This window comes from Cottoperca gobio, chromosome 10, assembly GCF_900634415.1.
Source record: "Cottoperca gobio chromosome 10, fCotGob3.1, whole genome shotgun sequence".
In the NCBI taxonomy this organism is placed as follows: Eukaryota; Metazoa; Chordata; class Actinopteri; order Perciformes; family Bovichtidae; genus Cottoperca; species Cottoperca gobio.
Window position 1 is genome coordinate 17,504,976 of NC_041364.1, and position 17,901 is coordinate 17,522,876.

At 43.7% G+C, this 17,901-nt stretch overlaps 2 protein-coding genes across 3 annotated transcripts in view; both read left to right on the plus strand.

The window, feature by feature from the left end:
- Positions 1–13,870, plus strand: part of ppp2r2ba (protein phosphatase 2, regulatory subunit B, beta a) — a 36,056-nt gene extending 22,186 nt beyond the window's left edge. For both annotated transcript variants that reach the window (XM_029441456.1, XM_029441457.1), the window contains exons 2-10: positions 3,730–3,827; positions 4,855–5,020; positions 5,989–6,101; positions 8,769–8,946; positions 9,154–9,318; positions 11,529–11,698; positions 12,264–12,355; positions 12,446–12,569; positions 12,864–13,870. In XM_029441456.1, coding sequence (XP_029297316.1) covers positions 3,730–3,827; positions 4,855–5,020; positions 5,989–6,101; positions 8,769–8,946; positions 9,154–9,318; positions 11,529–11,698; positions 12,264–12,355; positions 12,446–12,569; positions 12,864–13,019 — 1,262 coding nt within the window. In that variant the 3' untranslated portion in view covers positions 13,020–13,870. The remainder of the gene's footprint in view (positions 1–3,729; positions 3,828–4,854; positions 5,021–5,988; positions 6,102–8,768; positions 8,947–9,153; positions 9,319–11,528; positions 11,699–12,263; positions 12,356–12,445; positions 12,570–12,863) is intronic.
- Positions 13,871–15,243: 1,373 nt separating this feature from the next.
- On the plus strand, positions 15,244–17,663 carry gpr151 (G protein-coupled receptor 151). The gene has a single exon (XM_029441692.1). The coding sequence runs from the start codon at positions 15,736–15,738 to the stop codon at positions 17,053–17,055; it is 1,320 nt and encodes a 439-aa protein (XP_029297552.1). The 5' UTR covers positions 15,244–15,735; the 3' UTR covers positions 17,056–17,663.
- The last annotated feature ends 238 nt before the right edge of the window (positions 17,664–17,901 follow it).

Here is a 17,901-nt window from a genome sequence, read left to right on the forward strand (position 1 = left end):
CCCCCTTGGTGTTCATGTTAGCGCATGTGGGAATCGATCACTGATTTTACTGTTTTCCACCACTTCTTCTCATTGCACCCTGTCCGAGGTTGTGTCTGTGGTCAGATGTGTGCCACGGCGAAGTGTTAATGAAGTGTGAGAAGTGAAGCAGTAACACGTCTCGCCCATTTCACCCTGAAATCCCTGGAGTGTGGGGATATAGAAAAGCAAGCGCACACGTACGTATGTGCACAAAAGAGAGAAGCCACACATTAACACACACACATTCTGTCTCATTCTCAAGGGGCTGATCCTGGAGAAACCAGGTTAATTAGCTTGTTCACTCCAGATCTTACAAAGAGTCATGCTCTTCAGATGAAGAGAGCTCCATTGTGCTCCGCTTCTTTGTATGCAGCTAATAAACCCTTAATTATATGGCTGGGCACCGGACCAGCAGGTAGCAGGGTGTATTCAACATTTCGATTGATCTCCATTGTTGCTGGTGTGAAATAAAGCTGTTATCAGCTGTTTATTCGAATATGACGATACATGCATTTGTGTTCATGTTCCTGAAAAAAGAAGTGAAGATTGATACATGTTGTTGATTAGAAGGAACGAGAACGGGGAGTGAAAGAGACTGCAGGAATGGACGTGAATTATCCCCCGGCCTGATCCTTTGACGCAGGCAGCTCAGCACAAGTGCTGTAATCCTCTCCTCTCCACGTCTCATGCTAACAAAGCATTTACACGACACCATGTTGCTCACGTCCCTCCCTCTACCTGGAATTATTGTACACCACTTACGCAACTAGCTTTCCAATTCAGTCACACCATTTTGGGTCTCTGTCTTACACAACCTTCCAGTGCCACAGGATCAAGCCTCTGTTTGTTTGTTTTTGTTTTTTTCCACTCCTGACAGGATTACATGTTGTCTAGAGGTTAGTTAGGGTGCTCCTATTTTGGGCTTTGCTGTAGTCTGTACTGATGGAACTCACTGTACGATCTTTTATTGACCTACTTACCTCCCCAGACTTCCCCCCTCTTTTCTTTTAGTGGCCCTTTCTGTTATGCGTGATAGATGTTGCATGCCCGGCCATCTATAAATACATTCAATATCCTCGCTCCCTGCTCTGCGTTTCTGAAACCTCGTGCATGCGTTTCATTCCAGAATCAATGCATATCTATGTTTCCATCCAATTGGTTTGAGTCCCGATTCTATATTGCATGCTGACGGGGGGTTATTGAGGGTCAGATCGGTGAATAGAAACAGATAAGGGCCTGTGTTATTTCAGTGGTACGTACACAGTTACGCACACACATCACAGCAGCAAGAAAACAGGCTTGTCTGTGTTATTACTAGTGATGGATGTGTGTTATCTCGAGCATCCCTCTGATGCATCAAGAAGCGCTGACCTGTCTGCTCAGACCTGGCTGGCCACAGGATTTATGGGCTTCATCTGGTTAGGGTCTGCTGATGAAGCTCTGTGTGTGTGTGTGTGTGTGTGTGTGTGTGTGTGTGTGTGTGTGTGTGTGTGTGTGTGTGTGTGTGTGTGTGTGTGTATGTGAGAGAGAGATACATTTGATCATCCTACTTCTAATTCTAGTCCACCTTGAACCCGCTGATGCTTACGTAATAAAAATCTGATCTGGCGCAAACGGAAATCAAGACAGAGGCCCCGCCCACCTGCGACTCCGCTGCTAAGCAGTGTGTTCCCAATAATGAAAGTTTTTTTGAAAACACAATTTGTTGAGGTTCAAACACAATTCCATCAGTGGCTGAGGTTGAATAAATTGCGTTGTCTTGCGTTTAAATTCATTTGCATGAGGAAAAACTAATTTAGGGAAGCATTCCATCACGTTACCCTGAGTTTCAGCTTCACTGGCTCGCCCGGTTCTTCATTCAGTGAGATGATTGAAGGACGTATCCGTGTGTGAATTTGTTAAATGGCACCCATCAATTACCGTTTCTCCTCAGTGACTTAATGAGTTGATGATGAGGGGAGGAGAGAGACAGAAAAAAGTAGGGAGGACAAAACGAGAGAGAGAAAAGCTTTGATTCAAGAATGCTGACTGCTAAGCCGATTCCATTCGATTCACACCGGTGGCTTTGGCCTGATGGTGTTGGGGAAGACAGCATTGTGTGAGTGTGTGTGTGGGTGTGTGTTGGTTGGGTTGTACTACACATCTCTGTGCATGCAGATACAGAAAGAGAGATAACACCGGCATCGGTTTTTTTTGCGTTTGCGAGGGTGTATGCAACGACGATATGGTGTGTCAGTGGGGTACTCCCAGGCTGTAATTAGGTCAGAGTGTGTCTTGTCTGTGAAACGTTAATTAGTTTTTAGATTCAAATATGATTAGGATCGGCCCCCCCCACCTCATGTCATTATCAACACATGGCCACAATAATCCCTCTGGTGTCATCAACAATTAAATGAAAACAGGGGAGGACAAACACACATACATTCGAAGACATGGCGCTTAGTCATTCCCACCATACACAGCAGCTTTACGTGCAGAGATGAGCCCGTCTACAGGGACTCCATTGTCTGAAGTTGTGTGCTGCATTGAAACTGCACTCACTCCCCCAGATGCAGTAGCAGGTTTTCACTCTATTGCAGCACTCCCTCTCTCTGTCTGCTGAATTACAGCTAGCATCAGCAACTAAGTCTGAGAGCTATTGGCACACACACACACACACACACACACACACACACACACACACACACACACACACACACACACACACACACACACACACACATATACAACCCTCTGACTGCTGCTAGAGATGGAAATGGTCTCCATAGCAACATTCCCCTCTCCTGTTCAGCGCTCCGCCAGTAGCAGGTCCATAGAGTGCGTGGAGGGGGGGGTGTACAAAACAACAAGCTCTTTCTTTCTCCTTCTGTCTAATATTGCTGTCACTGTTAAACAGACTAGCCTCTGCTGTGGTGTGTGTGTGTGTGTGTGTGTGTGTGTGTGTGTGTGTGTGTGTGTGTGTGTGTGACAGACATTATGCTATGCCTTTTTAGCCTGGGGCTGTATAATAATTACAGTCACCATTAGCCTCTTCTAAATCAATGCAGATGTATGTATTTGAGGAGGAGAGGAAAAGCTACCTTAAGGGTAGATGTTTTTTATTTACTTTTGGTGAAGCTCTGAGAAAAGCTATGCAGAGAAACATTTTGGCAATGGAGTAGAAATGGAGCAAATTTATCTTACTGCTCTTATATTTTTGTTATCTATACACTGCATAGATTGAAAGTTTCCTACACATGCATAGACATATATCAGCTGCAAAAGAGTGCATGGTTTAAAGGTTATGAGTGGGGTTTTATAATGAAGGAGCAGGAGAGTCACTGAGCAGCACGGGGTCTTGCAGCCGGGAGGAGAGAGGTGAATGGCATTATTAGTGTGTCCTTAAAAAAGCAGGAGGGCAATTAAATGACACAGATTGGCTCATTTCAGTCAGACGAAGGGCTGAATTAGTTGATATCATGCAGTGAATCATTCTGTGGTTTCTCCTAACCCATATTTTACCAAACTAGGGTATCTGTGCTGGGGAGTCCTCTGTGGGTTTGCCATGAGATTCCCCTTCCCTTCCCCTGACATGTTCTTTCTAGAAGTCACTCTACTAGATCTCACTGAAAGGTCTTTGTTTCTGTCTGACTGATACCTTGAAAGCTTTGTGCATGTCGTCCACGCTGACATTTTCTCCCCCTCTCTGCTCTGCTTCCTGTGTTGCAGCTGACATTATCTCAACGGTTGAGTTTAACTCATCGGGGGAGCTGTTGGCCACCGGGGATAAAGGAGGCAGAGTGGTTGTCTTCCAGAGGGAGCAGGAGGTAGGAAATGCCAACAATGCAATACTAATTATGCTGCCTTTCTGCTGAAAGGATTTGACAGGCTTGGAACATTAAAGTTGGATTGTTTTGCTTTTAGATAACTAGCTCGTAAAAAAGGTGTATTTGACAAGGATTACAAGCTGGAAAATTAAGCAGTAAATATCTTAAAACCACAAACGACAAAAATGTCTTTGACCAACAAGAAGCTTTGGTGGGGCCATCATTATAAACTCCTGTTACATGTTTAAAACCACCTAAATCAATTCTGTATTCCAGTTAAGATGTTTTTGATGTTTTCCAATTAAACCAAAAACCTTCATGCTGAATTAAAAGAAAATATGTGCAGATGGTGCAAAGTACATCTAGAATTTTATATGTCATGTAATAGAGAAGCAATACAAATGTAGCATCTAAGAATTGGTTGTTGATTCAATGTAAATGTCCCACACAGTACACTATAGCTGCTAGAACAAGCAAATAATAATAAAAAAAACCAGAAAACAATCATACATTAATGTGAGTGTGGGTAATGCTGTTGGACAGTATAGAAAACAATACTAAGAATCTACACAATGCTGCTTTGAGTTAAATGCTTACATCAGCATGCCAATACGTTCACAGTCACAATGCTGATGTTTAGCAAGCATAATGTTTACCATGTTCACCTTCTTAGTTTAGCATGCTAGTATATGCTATTTAGAACTAAACACAAATTGAAACTGAGGCTGATGAGAATGTCGTTGGACAAGTATTGGACAAATTTGACCTGATGATGGCTCAAGATGAAATATCATGAGATCAAAGTCCCGTCACGAGCATGGCTGAAATATTTGATCAGACTTTCAAGCTACTGAAGAGGAATTTTGAGGGGACTAGAATGTACATTTACACTAGGAATGTATTTTTTTCTCAAATCAAATCTTGTTAAGGAATTGAACTATTTAAAACATATTTTTGGGAGCCATGTTTAATCCTGTGGAGTTATCAGCCAATAGGCCCATCTCTCACTATGTTTTTCTTCTTGCAGAGTAAGAGCCAGCCCCAACGTCGAGGGGAGTACAATGTTTACAGCACGTTCCAGAGTCACGAGCCGGAGTTTGACTACTTGAAGAGTTTGGAGATTGAGGAGAAGATCAACAAGATCAAATGGCTTCCTCAGCAGAATGCCGCCTACTTCCTGCTCTCCACCAACGGTCAGTCAGTTAGCTAAGGAGGCCCTGGTACTGTAGGAGCAACTCAAGTGGCGAAATGGTCAAAGAAACCATTCATATGTCATGATGGAGAGTGTGTTTAAACGTGGGCAGAGTGTTGTTGTTACTCATGAACAGTGTCAAGTAAAGGCCTGATTCATTCCTCACTCGGCAGAATGGTCAGATATACAGCTGATGATAAGAGGAGATGTTATTATCACACATGAAAATGTCTTTTTGACTGTCAGTGTGTATGTATTGGGGTTTCGCTTGGCTGAGCAATTGCCACCAGCAGAAGCGTTTCAGATTGAGAACTTCATGCATGGCTGCCACACCAGGAACCCACACACCACACACACACATACACACATATACACACACACACACACACACACACACACACACACACACACACACACACACACACACACACACACACACACACACACACAGCAGAGAGACGTCTTGCAGATTGTGGGCTTCATGCATGGCTGCTACAGAAGTGCTAGCGGTGGCTGGAGCAGATGGTGGAGGATCCTGTGGTGATGGCCTCGCTGCTCTGACACCAATATTCACAGCGGAAATTAAAAGCAAAAAAAAAGGAGGCAACAACCTGACTGCTGCCGCCATCCCCCGCACCAGCCCGAGAAGATGAGATGTAACTGGTGTTTGTTTGATGCCGAAATGAAAAGCGCCAAGATGGCTTTTTCAGGGGGAGCGTACACTGCAGACGGGAAATGTAGTCAACATGTAGATTGATATCAGTGACATCAGAATGTTCACAGGAGCCGCCATTCATCATTCTCGCTGGCTGCTGCCCAGCTACATGCCAGATTGGCTGCCCAACCCCCCGCATCCATCTTGTATCCGAGATTCACTGTAGTGAGCTGTGATCTAACTGTATTTTGTGTTTGTGTGTGTCTGCGTGTGTGTGTCTGCGTGTGTGTGTGTGTCTGATGTATCCATCCCAGACAAGACGGTGAAGCTGTGGAAAATCAGCGAGAGAGACAAACGTCCGGAGGGCTACAACCTGAAGGATGACGATGGACGGATCAGAGACCCGTCGACCATCACCTCGCTACGGGTAAGGGGGGTCACACAAAACTATCACGCCTAACACCTAACTGTCACATGGAGTCAGGTAAACGGCTCTGTCTTGTCTTGCTGGTGTGTTAAAATTTCAGTGTGGCGATGAACTGAAGACCAAACAAAACATTTCCAGCTACAGTCTCATAAGACTGCGGTTATTTTACATTTAGAAGGAAATTGACACATTATAACTGTATAATGTGTCAATTTCCTATACATGTAAAATAGGACAACGTGCAGTAATTATTTACATAAATAATTTTAAATTCCCAAAATGAAATTAATCAATTAAAAATGAAATCGTACTATCCTCCAAAACAAACACATGGTATAGTTTGACCATGTTTGGGAAATATGCTTATTTGCTCTCGACGAGAGCTGGATACCTCTTCAATGAGTGTGCAGTAGTTAAATATGAAGCTCGAGCAAACAGCCTCTTAGCTTAGCATTTCGACTGAAAACAGGGAGCCTGACAGCACCTCTAAAAATCACAAATAAACATGTTAGAGTGTAAAAATGCTAAGCTAAGCTAACCGACTGATGGTAGCTTTATATTGAACTTACAGATATGAGAATGGTTTCAATCTGCTCATCTCAGAAAGCAAATATGTGCATTTTCCAAAATGTTCAGCATTTAGGGAAAATTTAAAAATCATATGAATTGGAAAGCCAAAGGGGGGCAAAGGTTTCAATGGACTTGTCTTTCTAGAAAGGCATGTTGATGATAGACCTTTTCGCAGCAGACATTTTGACTCGTCTTAGTAGCAAAAGCACAGGTGTTACTACCAACATGAACAATGGCTCTGCCCCAGTAAGCCATGACAGTGAACTAGTATGCACAATACCAGAAGCTATCATTCATTTTATAATTAACACCTGTGTTTTTCCTACGCTGACATACCCACATGTTTTCTGTGACAAAGGTCAGTCCTCAGTTTGCACATCTAAACTCATTATTATGCTATGATAGCCTTTAATCCTACATAATAGAAACACATTCTGTATGTCTGCACTGTATAAACTGACACATTCTTCCCTGTAATACATGCTCACTTTCGACTGATATATGACACCAGCAAACACACAACCGTCGGGACAATGTTTAACTTACACAAGAAAGTGAGAATGATCGATATGTGCACTGGGGTGAAAACCATGAAGGGATCATCCTCTCTGTCTCTCCCCCCCCCCCCCCCCTCCCCTCCTCTCTCCCTCTCATTCTTATCACTCCACTACCTCTTTAATTTTCACACAAAGCAGGCAGGCACATAGGACAGTGTGTGTGTATGTGTAAATGTGTGTGTGTGTGTGTGTCTGCCATTGTAGATTAGTGCTGTGTTCAGCGTGTCTGTCCCTCTTTGTCTGGCTGGCCAGGGGATCATAGCAACCTGGAGGACAGGCCGGGACTGTGGCAATCCTGTTTAGAGGCTGTGAAATCTGCGTGGGGGGGGGGGGAGGCAGAGGAGGAAAGGGAAGAGCTTTGAAAAAAAATCATTCAGAAATGTAGCCAAAAAATCTAACAATAAATACTCTTTATTGTTTAACTAAGTCTTTGTTTCAGGATCTCCTTAAAACACATCTCCTTGTGTTTTACTTGATTGCTGCTATAAAAAGAAACTGCTTTAAAATTCTGTTGTGAATAGATTTCCAAGAGTATTTGTTACTTTTTAAAGCAGAAATGCAAGAACAAGCTGAACAATGTAACTGTCAGAGTTGTGGGTTATGGGTTAATACGGTCCGTGTCGCTCTGGATGGCCGGTGAAAGACATGGAAATGAAGTGACACCCATGGAGATACAGCAGCCTGCTGGGCTGCCATGTCTCTCTGTCAGTGCCAGCAACGGACGAGAGAAAAAGGGAAGAAGCAGTCGATTTGTTCTCCTCTCTCGCTCCCCTCCCTTCTCTCTTTGTCTGGGTTTTATCTGGCCAACGGGGGGCTGCATGCTGACTGGTGCTGGGTGTCTTTGAAGCCCAAGCACTGTATGTGTGTGAGTGTGTGAGTGTGTGTGTATGTGTATGTGTAAGCTCATCTTAATTCGGCAGAGTTCAGTTATCATTCCTCAGCAGGGCCTAGCGATCCCCTCGGGCCATCTCTCTTTCCACCTCCTTCGTTTTTTGTCTTTTCTTGCCTTCTCCCACACACAAACAAGAGAGCAGGAGTGACTTCTTCTGTAGTTGAGAGAACGAGACAGACAGAGACAGAGAGAGAGAGAGAGAGAGAGAGAGAGAGAGGTGTTGAGTGATCTCAGAGTAGCCGTGTAGCAAACGGATATCAAACAGCCCCTGAGCCCCTCAGTCACTGTCTCTGTTTCATTAAGATTGGTTGAGTAAATGTCATATGTATCCCTGGAGTCATCTAGTTATGTACACACACACACACACACACACACACACACACACACACCCACACACACACACACACACACACACACACACACACACACCCACACACACCCACTCACACTCACACTCACACACACACACACACACACTCTCACACACAAAATGCATTCAACCATGTGCATGTACATTCACACATACACAAAATACATATCTAAAAAAAAGTAAATAGAATACTGAATCAAAACCCATCCAAGATTTACGATGAATTTCTTGCATTTATTTCAGTTCCTCTGTTTTACCTGACCTGTCTTCACCCATAGGTGCCGGTGTTGCAGCCCATGGACTTGATGGTTGAGGCTACAGCCAGGCGTGTATTCAGCAATGCTCACACCTACCACATCAACTCCATCTCTGTCAACTCCGACCTTCAGACTTACATCTCCACAGACGACCTCAGGGTGAACCTGTGGAACCTGGAGATCACCGACCGCAGCTTCAGTATCCTGTTACTCTTCTTGGGAACTAAAACATTTTTTGGGGAAAAGGGGTGAAAAGTAACCCTATTGTTCAAATCTGTTTGTACAGGAAATGTGTCACTTGTTCAGAACATACATTTCAAACGGTAGTCATTTGTCAGTTTTGGCCTTCAGTCTTAGGCCACAGTAATTGTCTAAAAGTTGTAGTTCCTTAGCGCCTAACTCTCAGACATTGTGGACATCAAGCCAGCCAACATGGAGGAGCTGACAGAGGTGATCACCTCAGCAGAGTTTCATCCCCAGCAGTGTAACACCTTTGCCTACAGCAGCAGCAAGGGCTCGATACGCCTCTGTGACATGAGAGAGGCTGCGCTCTGCGACAAACACTGCAAATGTGAGAACAAGTAGAGTGATAAAAAAAGCCAACGCTCATCTTTATAGATTTTCTTTCTGTGAAAAGATTCTGTTATAATGTAAAGCATTATTTTTATTGTATGGGGCCTCGCTATGTTTATTTGCATAGCCACCAAAAAAATGCTGTAAAACTCAAGTGTTCAAGCATAATTATTGGATTTCTTTCGTCTTCAATATTTCTTTGTTATATATTCTGCAAATGTTAAGTAGCCACTCTATCGTATAAATGTTGCTTCAAAGCCTTCTCTCAAGCAAGCTTCTGCATCAAATCCCCTTGCAGGGATACCTAGTTGTATTGAACTGAACTTAAACACAGAATCCCTTTATTTATTATAACAGATTTTCCCTCCTTAAAAGAGTCACATTTAGATATTGAGTATAAAAACATTACATAGTCTTAAGAAACCCACTGTGTGTAATTTGAGTTTTATTGAATGTAAACTCAAAACTCATCAAAACGCCCACATTTCTAAAAACAAGACAAAAGAAAAGGACCTCAGTGTCCTCAATGCAGTTGAGTCGTAATATTATATCATCTAAATTGTTAAATACAACATTAAAATGATGGAAGTGTGAAATTAACACTGAATGTTTCTGCTTCAGCTCCACCTTTGTGTGGTCTTCCCCCTGCTCCATATGCTAGGATTGATAACCCATCAATAATTCTCGCTTGTGTGTTTCAAACAATGAATGGCCTTCTCTAAAGCCTAACATCACATGCATACGCTTTGGTCAAATGAATAATGAATACATTGACATTTTCGTTGCAAAATCAATAGCTTAAGAGCAATCGCATTAGTCCCTCATGGACACACCTTGTTGTTCAATAATGCCAGTTATTTCCTCAGACATATTGATGCGTTCACGTGACCATGCATAACACGGCCTGTTGAATTTCACATGATCATTTATTTGAGGGAGAAATAAGTGTAATATAGGCATAAAATGTTTAGATTTAGGTTGTAGTTGTGGCATTCACAGCTGTTTTATATTGACATGAACGTGCCATTACTTGACAGATGCTTGCAAACACATACTCACACACACACACACACACACACACACGCACACACACACACACACACACACACACACACACACACACTCACAGAGCAGGCAGGTGCTCTCCTTAGCCTCAGGACAGGTCTGTTGATAGCGACCCACCGTCTCACTGCATGAACAGTGTATGGCTCAGAGCGATGTATCCCTCCCACGCATACACACACAGCTCCTCCGTCCCTTGACATCCACACACACACAAAACTTCCTGAACCGTCTACATAAAAAACACAATACATATCGTATCCCCTCCCATACCTGTAAATCTGGGAGGTTTGTGGTGTCTGTCAGCGTTAGATTGAGGATGGATGGATAGGGGAGGATAGCTCTGAGCCCCAGGACAGAGAGAGAGGGACCAAGCAGCCCCCATGCCCGCTCCCCTGGGACCCTATTATACACCCCTGGAGTGGGACGGGCGGGAGGGCAGGGATGCACACACATGCATATATACATGCACATATTGCACACACCCACTTATACACAAACGCTCATTCACTGACACACACACACAAATCCAGCAGGGCCCAAATGTGCCCAGCACTTTGACATTGATTTGTTTTTCTTATCGCTTTCTCATCCCCCCATTTTTTCATCTCTCATGCCGCATCCCTTGTTAGACTCCCCATTGACACATCACAGAGCTATTCTCCCGGCCTCAGCTGAGGAGGAGGGGGGAGAATGGTGGGGGCATTTTTGGAGAGATGGAGAGTAGAGAGGGGAGAAAGGGTGGGAGGAAAAGAGGAGGAGGAACAATAACTTGACAGCTAACGATGGAATGCCTGGCTCTTATCCCCAGCGTGTTGGCCTGCACACAGATCAGCAGCTGCCAGAATCAATATGAATCATAACCAATATTTACCCAGCATGCTGACCCACAACTCTCTCCCTAAACACACACAGAAATAATACCGTGAAGAGATGCAGCTGCTGCAGCAAACCCCACACCCAGGCATTGTTGTGGCATTGTTCGCTAATGACGTCCCCCACCACCCAAACAAAATCTTTTTCTCGCTGCAAATGATTAAAAGACTTGCGGGTGGAAAACATCTCTTTTAAGCAGCGACCTCCTACGGTGTAAAATGTGTTTTTCCTGGCAGAAGATAACTGCTTTTTGTTTTGTTTCTCTCGTAGACTTTGAGGAGCCCGAGGATCCCTCCACCCGCTCCTTCTTCTCTGAAATCATCTCATCCATCTCTGACGTGAAGTTCAGCCACAACGGGCGCTACCTGATGACAAGGGACTACCTCACTGTCAAGGTGTGGGACCTTCAAATGGAGAACAAACCACTAGAGACATACCAGGTAAGCTTTTGTCTTGCTTTTATGAGCCTGTTGGACAGTTTGAAGGCGCCAAGGATAATCCTAAATAAGGCAGAGATCAAATCAAAATGTATTGATTTCAGACTAATCGGTCAACATAATCCTGTTTCACTGTCACCCTGCCAATCTGTAACCGTGTCATCTTCAGCGATTACCCCAGGAGGGCTTATTGAGCCGACTGTCCGTAAAAAGACAGATAGTGGCGGTACTGATGCAACCTGAAGGGCAAAACCTCCCACTGTGTGGTCACCGGGGTCAGATCCACACTGCCTGATCAGGGGAAGCCATTTTAGGGCAGGTCATGATTGATAAGGCCATCAGCTGGGCTCAAGGGATTCTCCGTCCAATTCCAGCTCCGCCTCCACCTGCTACCTAGCATCTTAGCGTGGGTCACAAGGTCTGAAAGGGATTATTGAAACTAGAGCATATGGCAGTGCAGCTTATGGTTGTCCGCTGAAAAGGCTATGTGACGAACTTTAGAGGCAGGAAAAGTGTGATCATAATCTACCAACTACTTTAGATGTTCATGTTTTTATTTGTTTTTCAGGTTCACGACTATTTACGTGGCAAACTGTGCTCTCTGTATGAGAATGACTGCATCTTTGACAAGTTTGAGTGCGTCTGGAATGGATCAGACAGGTACAATTTATTTATTATCCATCCATCCATCCATGCATACATCCATCCATCCATCTTAATAACCCTCCGCTCTCCTCTGCTCCTCCTCAGCGTCATAATGACCGGCTCGTACAACAATTTCTTCCGAATGTTTGACCGGAACACTAAACGTGACGTCACACTGGAGGCGTCCAGGGAGAACAGCAAACCCAGAGCCATTCTGAAGCCTCGCAAGGTACGGCACTACTCATCAATACAGGTTACCTGATTTCTAGAGGTCCGGTGTTTAAGGCAGCTGGATTTGTTTTATATTGCCTTATCTTGCAACTGTTTGCTAACAAACAACAATATCTACTTTATGAGGGGATATTATATTATTGTTGTGTTTCCCAGCTTGTTCTGGTGCCCCCAAGTGGGCAACATTAAATAAATGCTGCTTTAGGGTCACTGAAATCTGGGTTAATTTATGCTTTAAAAATTGTGCACACTCGTATCCTAACACCTCTTTATCCCTACTGTTGTCCTCCAGGTGTGTGTAGGTGGGAAGCGCCGTAAGGATGAGATCAGTGTAGACAGCCTTGACTTCAGCAAGAAGATCCTTCACACTACGTGGCACCCGCATGAGAACATCATCGCTGTAGCGGCCACCAACAATCTATACATTTTCCAAGACAAGGTCAACTAAAGGGGCAATCTACCCCTGCTGACCCCTGACCCCCACACATGAGGGGGCTGCAGGTAGAGCTAGGGTTGGAGAAAGAGAGAGATGGAGCTCTACATCCTTCTCCTCCTCTCCCTATGTCTTGTTGCTGCCGGTCTTGAATTTTGCTGCTCTGCTGAAGAAGTGCAGAGACAAGTATCCAGTGACTGAAATGTGGACGGTGTTTAATTTTGGGGAAGCGGGAAATTGATACAGCCTGGATACAGCGTTAGGAAAAAAGGTTCCTCGAAATTGAGGATGGACTTTCATTCTTCAATTTGACTTCTGATTTAATTTATTTAGCCATGCGAACACCTGGAGAAGTGAATCCTGTGCAACAAGAGGATTGCTGCATGAATAACATGATGTAGCAGCCCTCCGGAGGGACCCTGGAGAAAGGGGTGGAATGTGGGAACACTGAACCTAAAGTAGAGCACACAGACAGAAACCGATCTTACATGATGGTGGCTTATTGTCATGTAGCAACAGTGCCCCCTCTCTTTCAATCTGCTCATGCTACAGTGCATGTGATCAACCCTGCGGCCTCCAACTGAGGCAACGTGTCCGACTGCGCAACCTGCTGCAGAATTCCTACAAAAGAGGAAGAGATTGTTAATCTCTGACCCCAGAAACTGAGAGTTTTCTCTGCCTGTGACACAACATGGTCCGTCTTTCTAGTACCAATTCTGTGTCTCCCTGGTGAGACTGCTGTAGTCTGTAAAGTGAATGAAGCCCTTCCAGGCTGTGTCAATGGTTTTATTTAATGCTGTTGTTGTATTGAGTCCTTTGCTCGGTCAATGAGTCTGTTTAGAAGCTGTGGTGCCTTCTTTTGGTATGTGGGGTGGGGGTGGTGGGTTGATGTAGTGGGAGCGGGAGGGGGGTGGGGACTGAGTACAAGGCAGGAGTGTGAATGTTTCAAATGAAATGTTAATTTAGGATTTTTTTTCTCTTTCTCTATCAAGAAAAACAAAAAAAGCTCCACCGAGTTCCCAAGCGGAAAAAAGTGCTCGAAGCAATGTAGTCATAATTACATTAGAGCACCGGCTACATGCTTTTAAGTTCAGGGGAGGACGCTGTGATACGTACAAAGTAATTGTTGCTCTTATCACATTGCAGTCCATCTAATCTCATCAGTTTGCAAGAGACACGACAAAGCCACATTCAACATTTCTTTTGCAAAATCCCTGAAAAACTCACCACATTTTTACCTTATTTGGATTGTACTGAAAATGATCTGTAGAAGGTAGAACCGTCAACTTTCATGTTGAATTATTGAACTTGAGATTTCTTGGCATAACATAATGCTAGCATATCTCTTTTTGCATGCGTTGGATCTGATTCTGATGAAACTGACAGCCTGCACATAGAGATTTGAACATCTACAGATCATCTGAGGCACTTTGCAAGTAAAATACTTGGCTTTCTCCAGAAGCCAGTTTAAAAATGTTTAAGATTGCTGCGGTGCCTGTCCACGTTCCTCCTTTTGTTGAAGATGGGTAACGTGGAACAGTAGCAGGTTTGTATTTTCAGTACTCAGCTCTGATCAGTTTGGAGATCCTCATTTGTCTCAGATTAGTTTTTAAGAGCAAGCTCCCATAACTAAAAGCAGTCAAAGGTCTAAATGAACTCTGTAAAATCAGGGAATTATTAAGTGTGATTCCTTTAAAACAGTAATGTCTTCTAAACAACCTCCTTTGTGACACTTCTAATTGAAACAAAAAAACTTTTATAGCTCAGAATGTATTGAAATGCAATTAATTACCATGCAGTCTTTATGCTTACTGGACTTTCTTTGAATAAAAAAAAGAATAAAGTTGTGCAAGTTGAAAGCCTGAATTGTTGGACTTCCTCTGTTAATGCTGCCGACTCAAATTAAATGTAAATCAGATGATTTATTGCTGCTTGTGGTGCGAGGGTGCCCTCCTGTGGATGAAAGGTAAGACATGTAAAGGCAGTCTGGCTGCAAGAAAAGGGAGGAAACATGATTTTCAGAAACTGGACGCAGTTGGTGGTTGATTTCAAATTACTAGCCAGTCACAATTTCTTTCAATTATTCATATTATACTAATTTACAATTATAAGAACAGAACATTTGGCTTCCAAATAATGGCTGCTGATCCATGCAGCTCATACATCAAACACAAATGACAGAATCCATCTGGATTGCTGGTGGGTACTTCAGATGTTATAGTTCATGTACTGTTTGTAACTCATTCTAAAAAGGCCATAGGTTATTATAACAAAACAAAACAACTGCACTGTAATGATTACTAATTCACAAACATTTACACAAATTAGATATCCCATACATTCATCTGTTATACTGTGTTCATTATGCAGAGTTTTTCTAATTGGCCCCGTGAAGCTGTAGTTGACGCACATTTCGTCAGCTGGGGACAGCAGCTGTCAATCAAACTGCATCTTTATAACCAGCAGCAGAAGCTGCACCATTGTGTCTCACGATAAACCCGTGGACAGACTGGAGCTCCACTTTGATTATTGATCTTCAATCGATACTTTCTCTGATCAGATTACAGGTTTAGATTCAGAGTTGTAGTCTTGCTAGACATATGAAATCTCTCTTTTGAGCACATACATACATTTTTTTAAAATCTTCTACCCAGAACCTATTTTTCCTTCTCGTGGCTCCCTTTGACTTTCACTATCATTGTCTCATTAGCTTACCATCTTTTTGGAAAAGATGGAAAAGTTGAGCGGGAACAATGCGACAGTCGTGAACAGCTCCATAGACAAGTGGTCATTCAATGAACGCGGCTCATACCAAAACCTGGACCCCGAGGAGCTGATGGTCCTGATGCCAGCTATTCTTGGAGTCATCTGTGTCTTGGGTGTGGCTTGTAATCTCACTGCGATGGTCAGCTTGTTCTCCAGTGCTCATAGGGGAAAACTATCTCTAATCAACTCCCTCATCTTCAACCTGATGTTTGCTGACGGACTGGTGCTGCTGTTCACGGTGCCTTTCAAGGCTGCCTCTTACTCCAAAGCTAGCTGGAATCTGGGCTGGGTTGTCTGCAAGACAGCCGACTGGTTCCTCCAATCCTGCATGGCAGCAAAGAGCTTCACAGTGGCTGTCATGGCCAAAGCGTGCTACCGCTACGTGTCCAACCCCAACAAGCAGGTGAGCATCCACCTGGGCTCCATCCTGGTGGTGTTCTTCTTCATCTGGCTGTCAGCCTGCTCCATCACCATACCTCACTGGCTGTTTGCGACATTGCAGAGAGAAACCCGTGGGCTGGTGTGTGTGCTAATGGTTCCTCCTGAAGCCCGGGACTTCATGACTGTGTACGTCAAAGCATACCCCCTGGGAGTCTACTGTGCACCTCTCAGCTTTGCCCTGATGTATTTCTGGAGGGCTTACAGACAGTGCCAGCGCCGATCCAGTAAGACTCAGAACCTGCGTACACAGATAAGGTCCAGGAAGCTCACCTTGATGCTGTTTAGCCTGACCGTGGCCATGGCTATTCTCTGGCTTCCACAGTGGGTGGCGTGGGTTTGGGAGCACCATATTGCAGAGAAGGAAATCGAAGGAGCTCAGCCTCTCGTCTCCTCTCTTCCCCCTCTTCTCACCCTCTCTGCTCAGCTGCTCACCTTCTCTCTGTCCGTCGTGAATCCTCTCATCGTCCTCTCCCTCTCTGAGGAGTTCAGAGAGGGCTACAGAGGGCTGTGGAGGCGCCTCACCCTGCGCAAACAACCTCCTACAAAGACAAAAGCCGGACCTCACAACCCTACTTCTCTCCAGTCACCTTGCCCCAGACCAGAGACTTCTGGCCAGCTGCTGGGGGAGAGGAACATTCAATCGAGCTCCAGCCAGGGTCCCTGCAGAGAAGCTCAGCCTCAGCCAGAGCAAGGAGGAGAGAGAGATGTAGACACGGTGAGCCTCAAAGATGGGATTGCCTTGCCTGATGTGGAGCAGTTCTGGCACGAGAGGGAGAGTGGATTGCACACAGAGGAAAATGATCCAGTGCCGTGGGAGCACCAAAACAAAGAGGGGGAAAAATAACAACCACCTTCCAGCTGATCTTCAGAATAGTCCTCAAACAACAGCAGCTTCATCAACAGACCTCAGTTTAAGGAGTGCTTCACCGTAAATCAATTGTATTCCGTCTGTGTTTATGTTATTATTCAAAAAGGTAAGACGTGCAATCGGCGTGGAATACGAGACTATAAATATGGACTGTGAATAGAGCAGTATCTTCAGTATACATGTATATGATAAATATGACATGATATTGTCTTTTTGTTGTGTTTTTATTGTTTAATGGGATAGAAACATATTTAAAAAATAGTGTACAATTACTTTTGGTGGCTGCAAATTAAAGCTTCTGGTAAGGATTACAATGTAAATTTAATGCACAGTATATCTATATATATTTTCAGTATACTATGTCTGTGTGGTGAACAAACATTGTAAATTTAAGTTTTCTTGAAATATATGGACACCCTTCTGTGGGACTAATAAAGGTTTCAATCAAGAAACATCTGTATCTGGCATCTTAATCTGAGGTAGATGTTAACATTTTAAATATGTTTTGCAATCATTGTTTGTGTGTATTGTTTGAGTAGTGTTAAGTAGAGAGTGATTATATTGTAATCATTGTGCATCAAAATGACCAGTGTTTACAAAAAATACATTTCTAAAAAATGTTCCCTGCGTGTGATAAAATTGTCTTGTGGTGTCAAAGATACGTAGATAAAAGGGATGGTCTAATCAATCAATCAATCAATCAATCAGAGAGACACACACACCTTAATGAGATGGATCAGACATCAGCGGATGGTCTCCTGCTGACATCAGTTTATTAAATATATTTTTTTATGGGCATCCATTAGAATTTCTATGGATTCT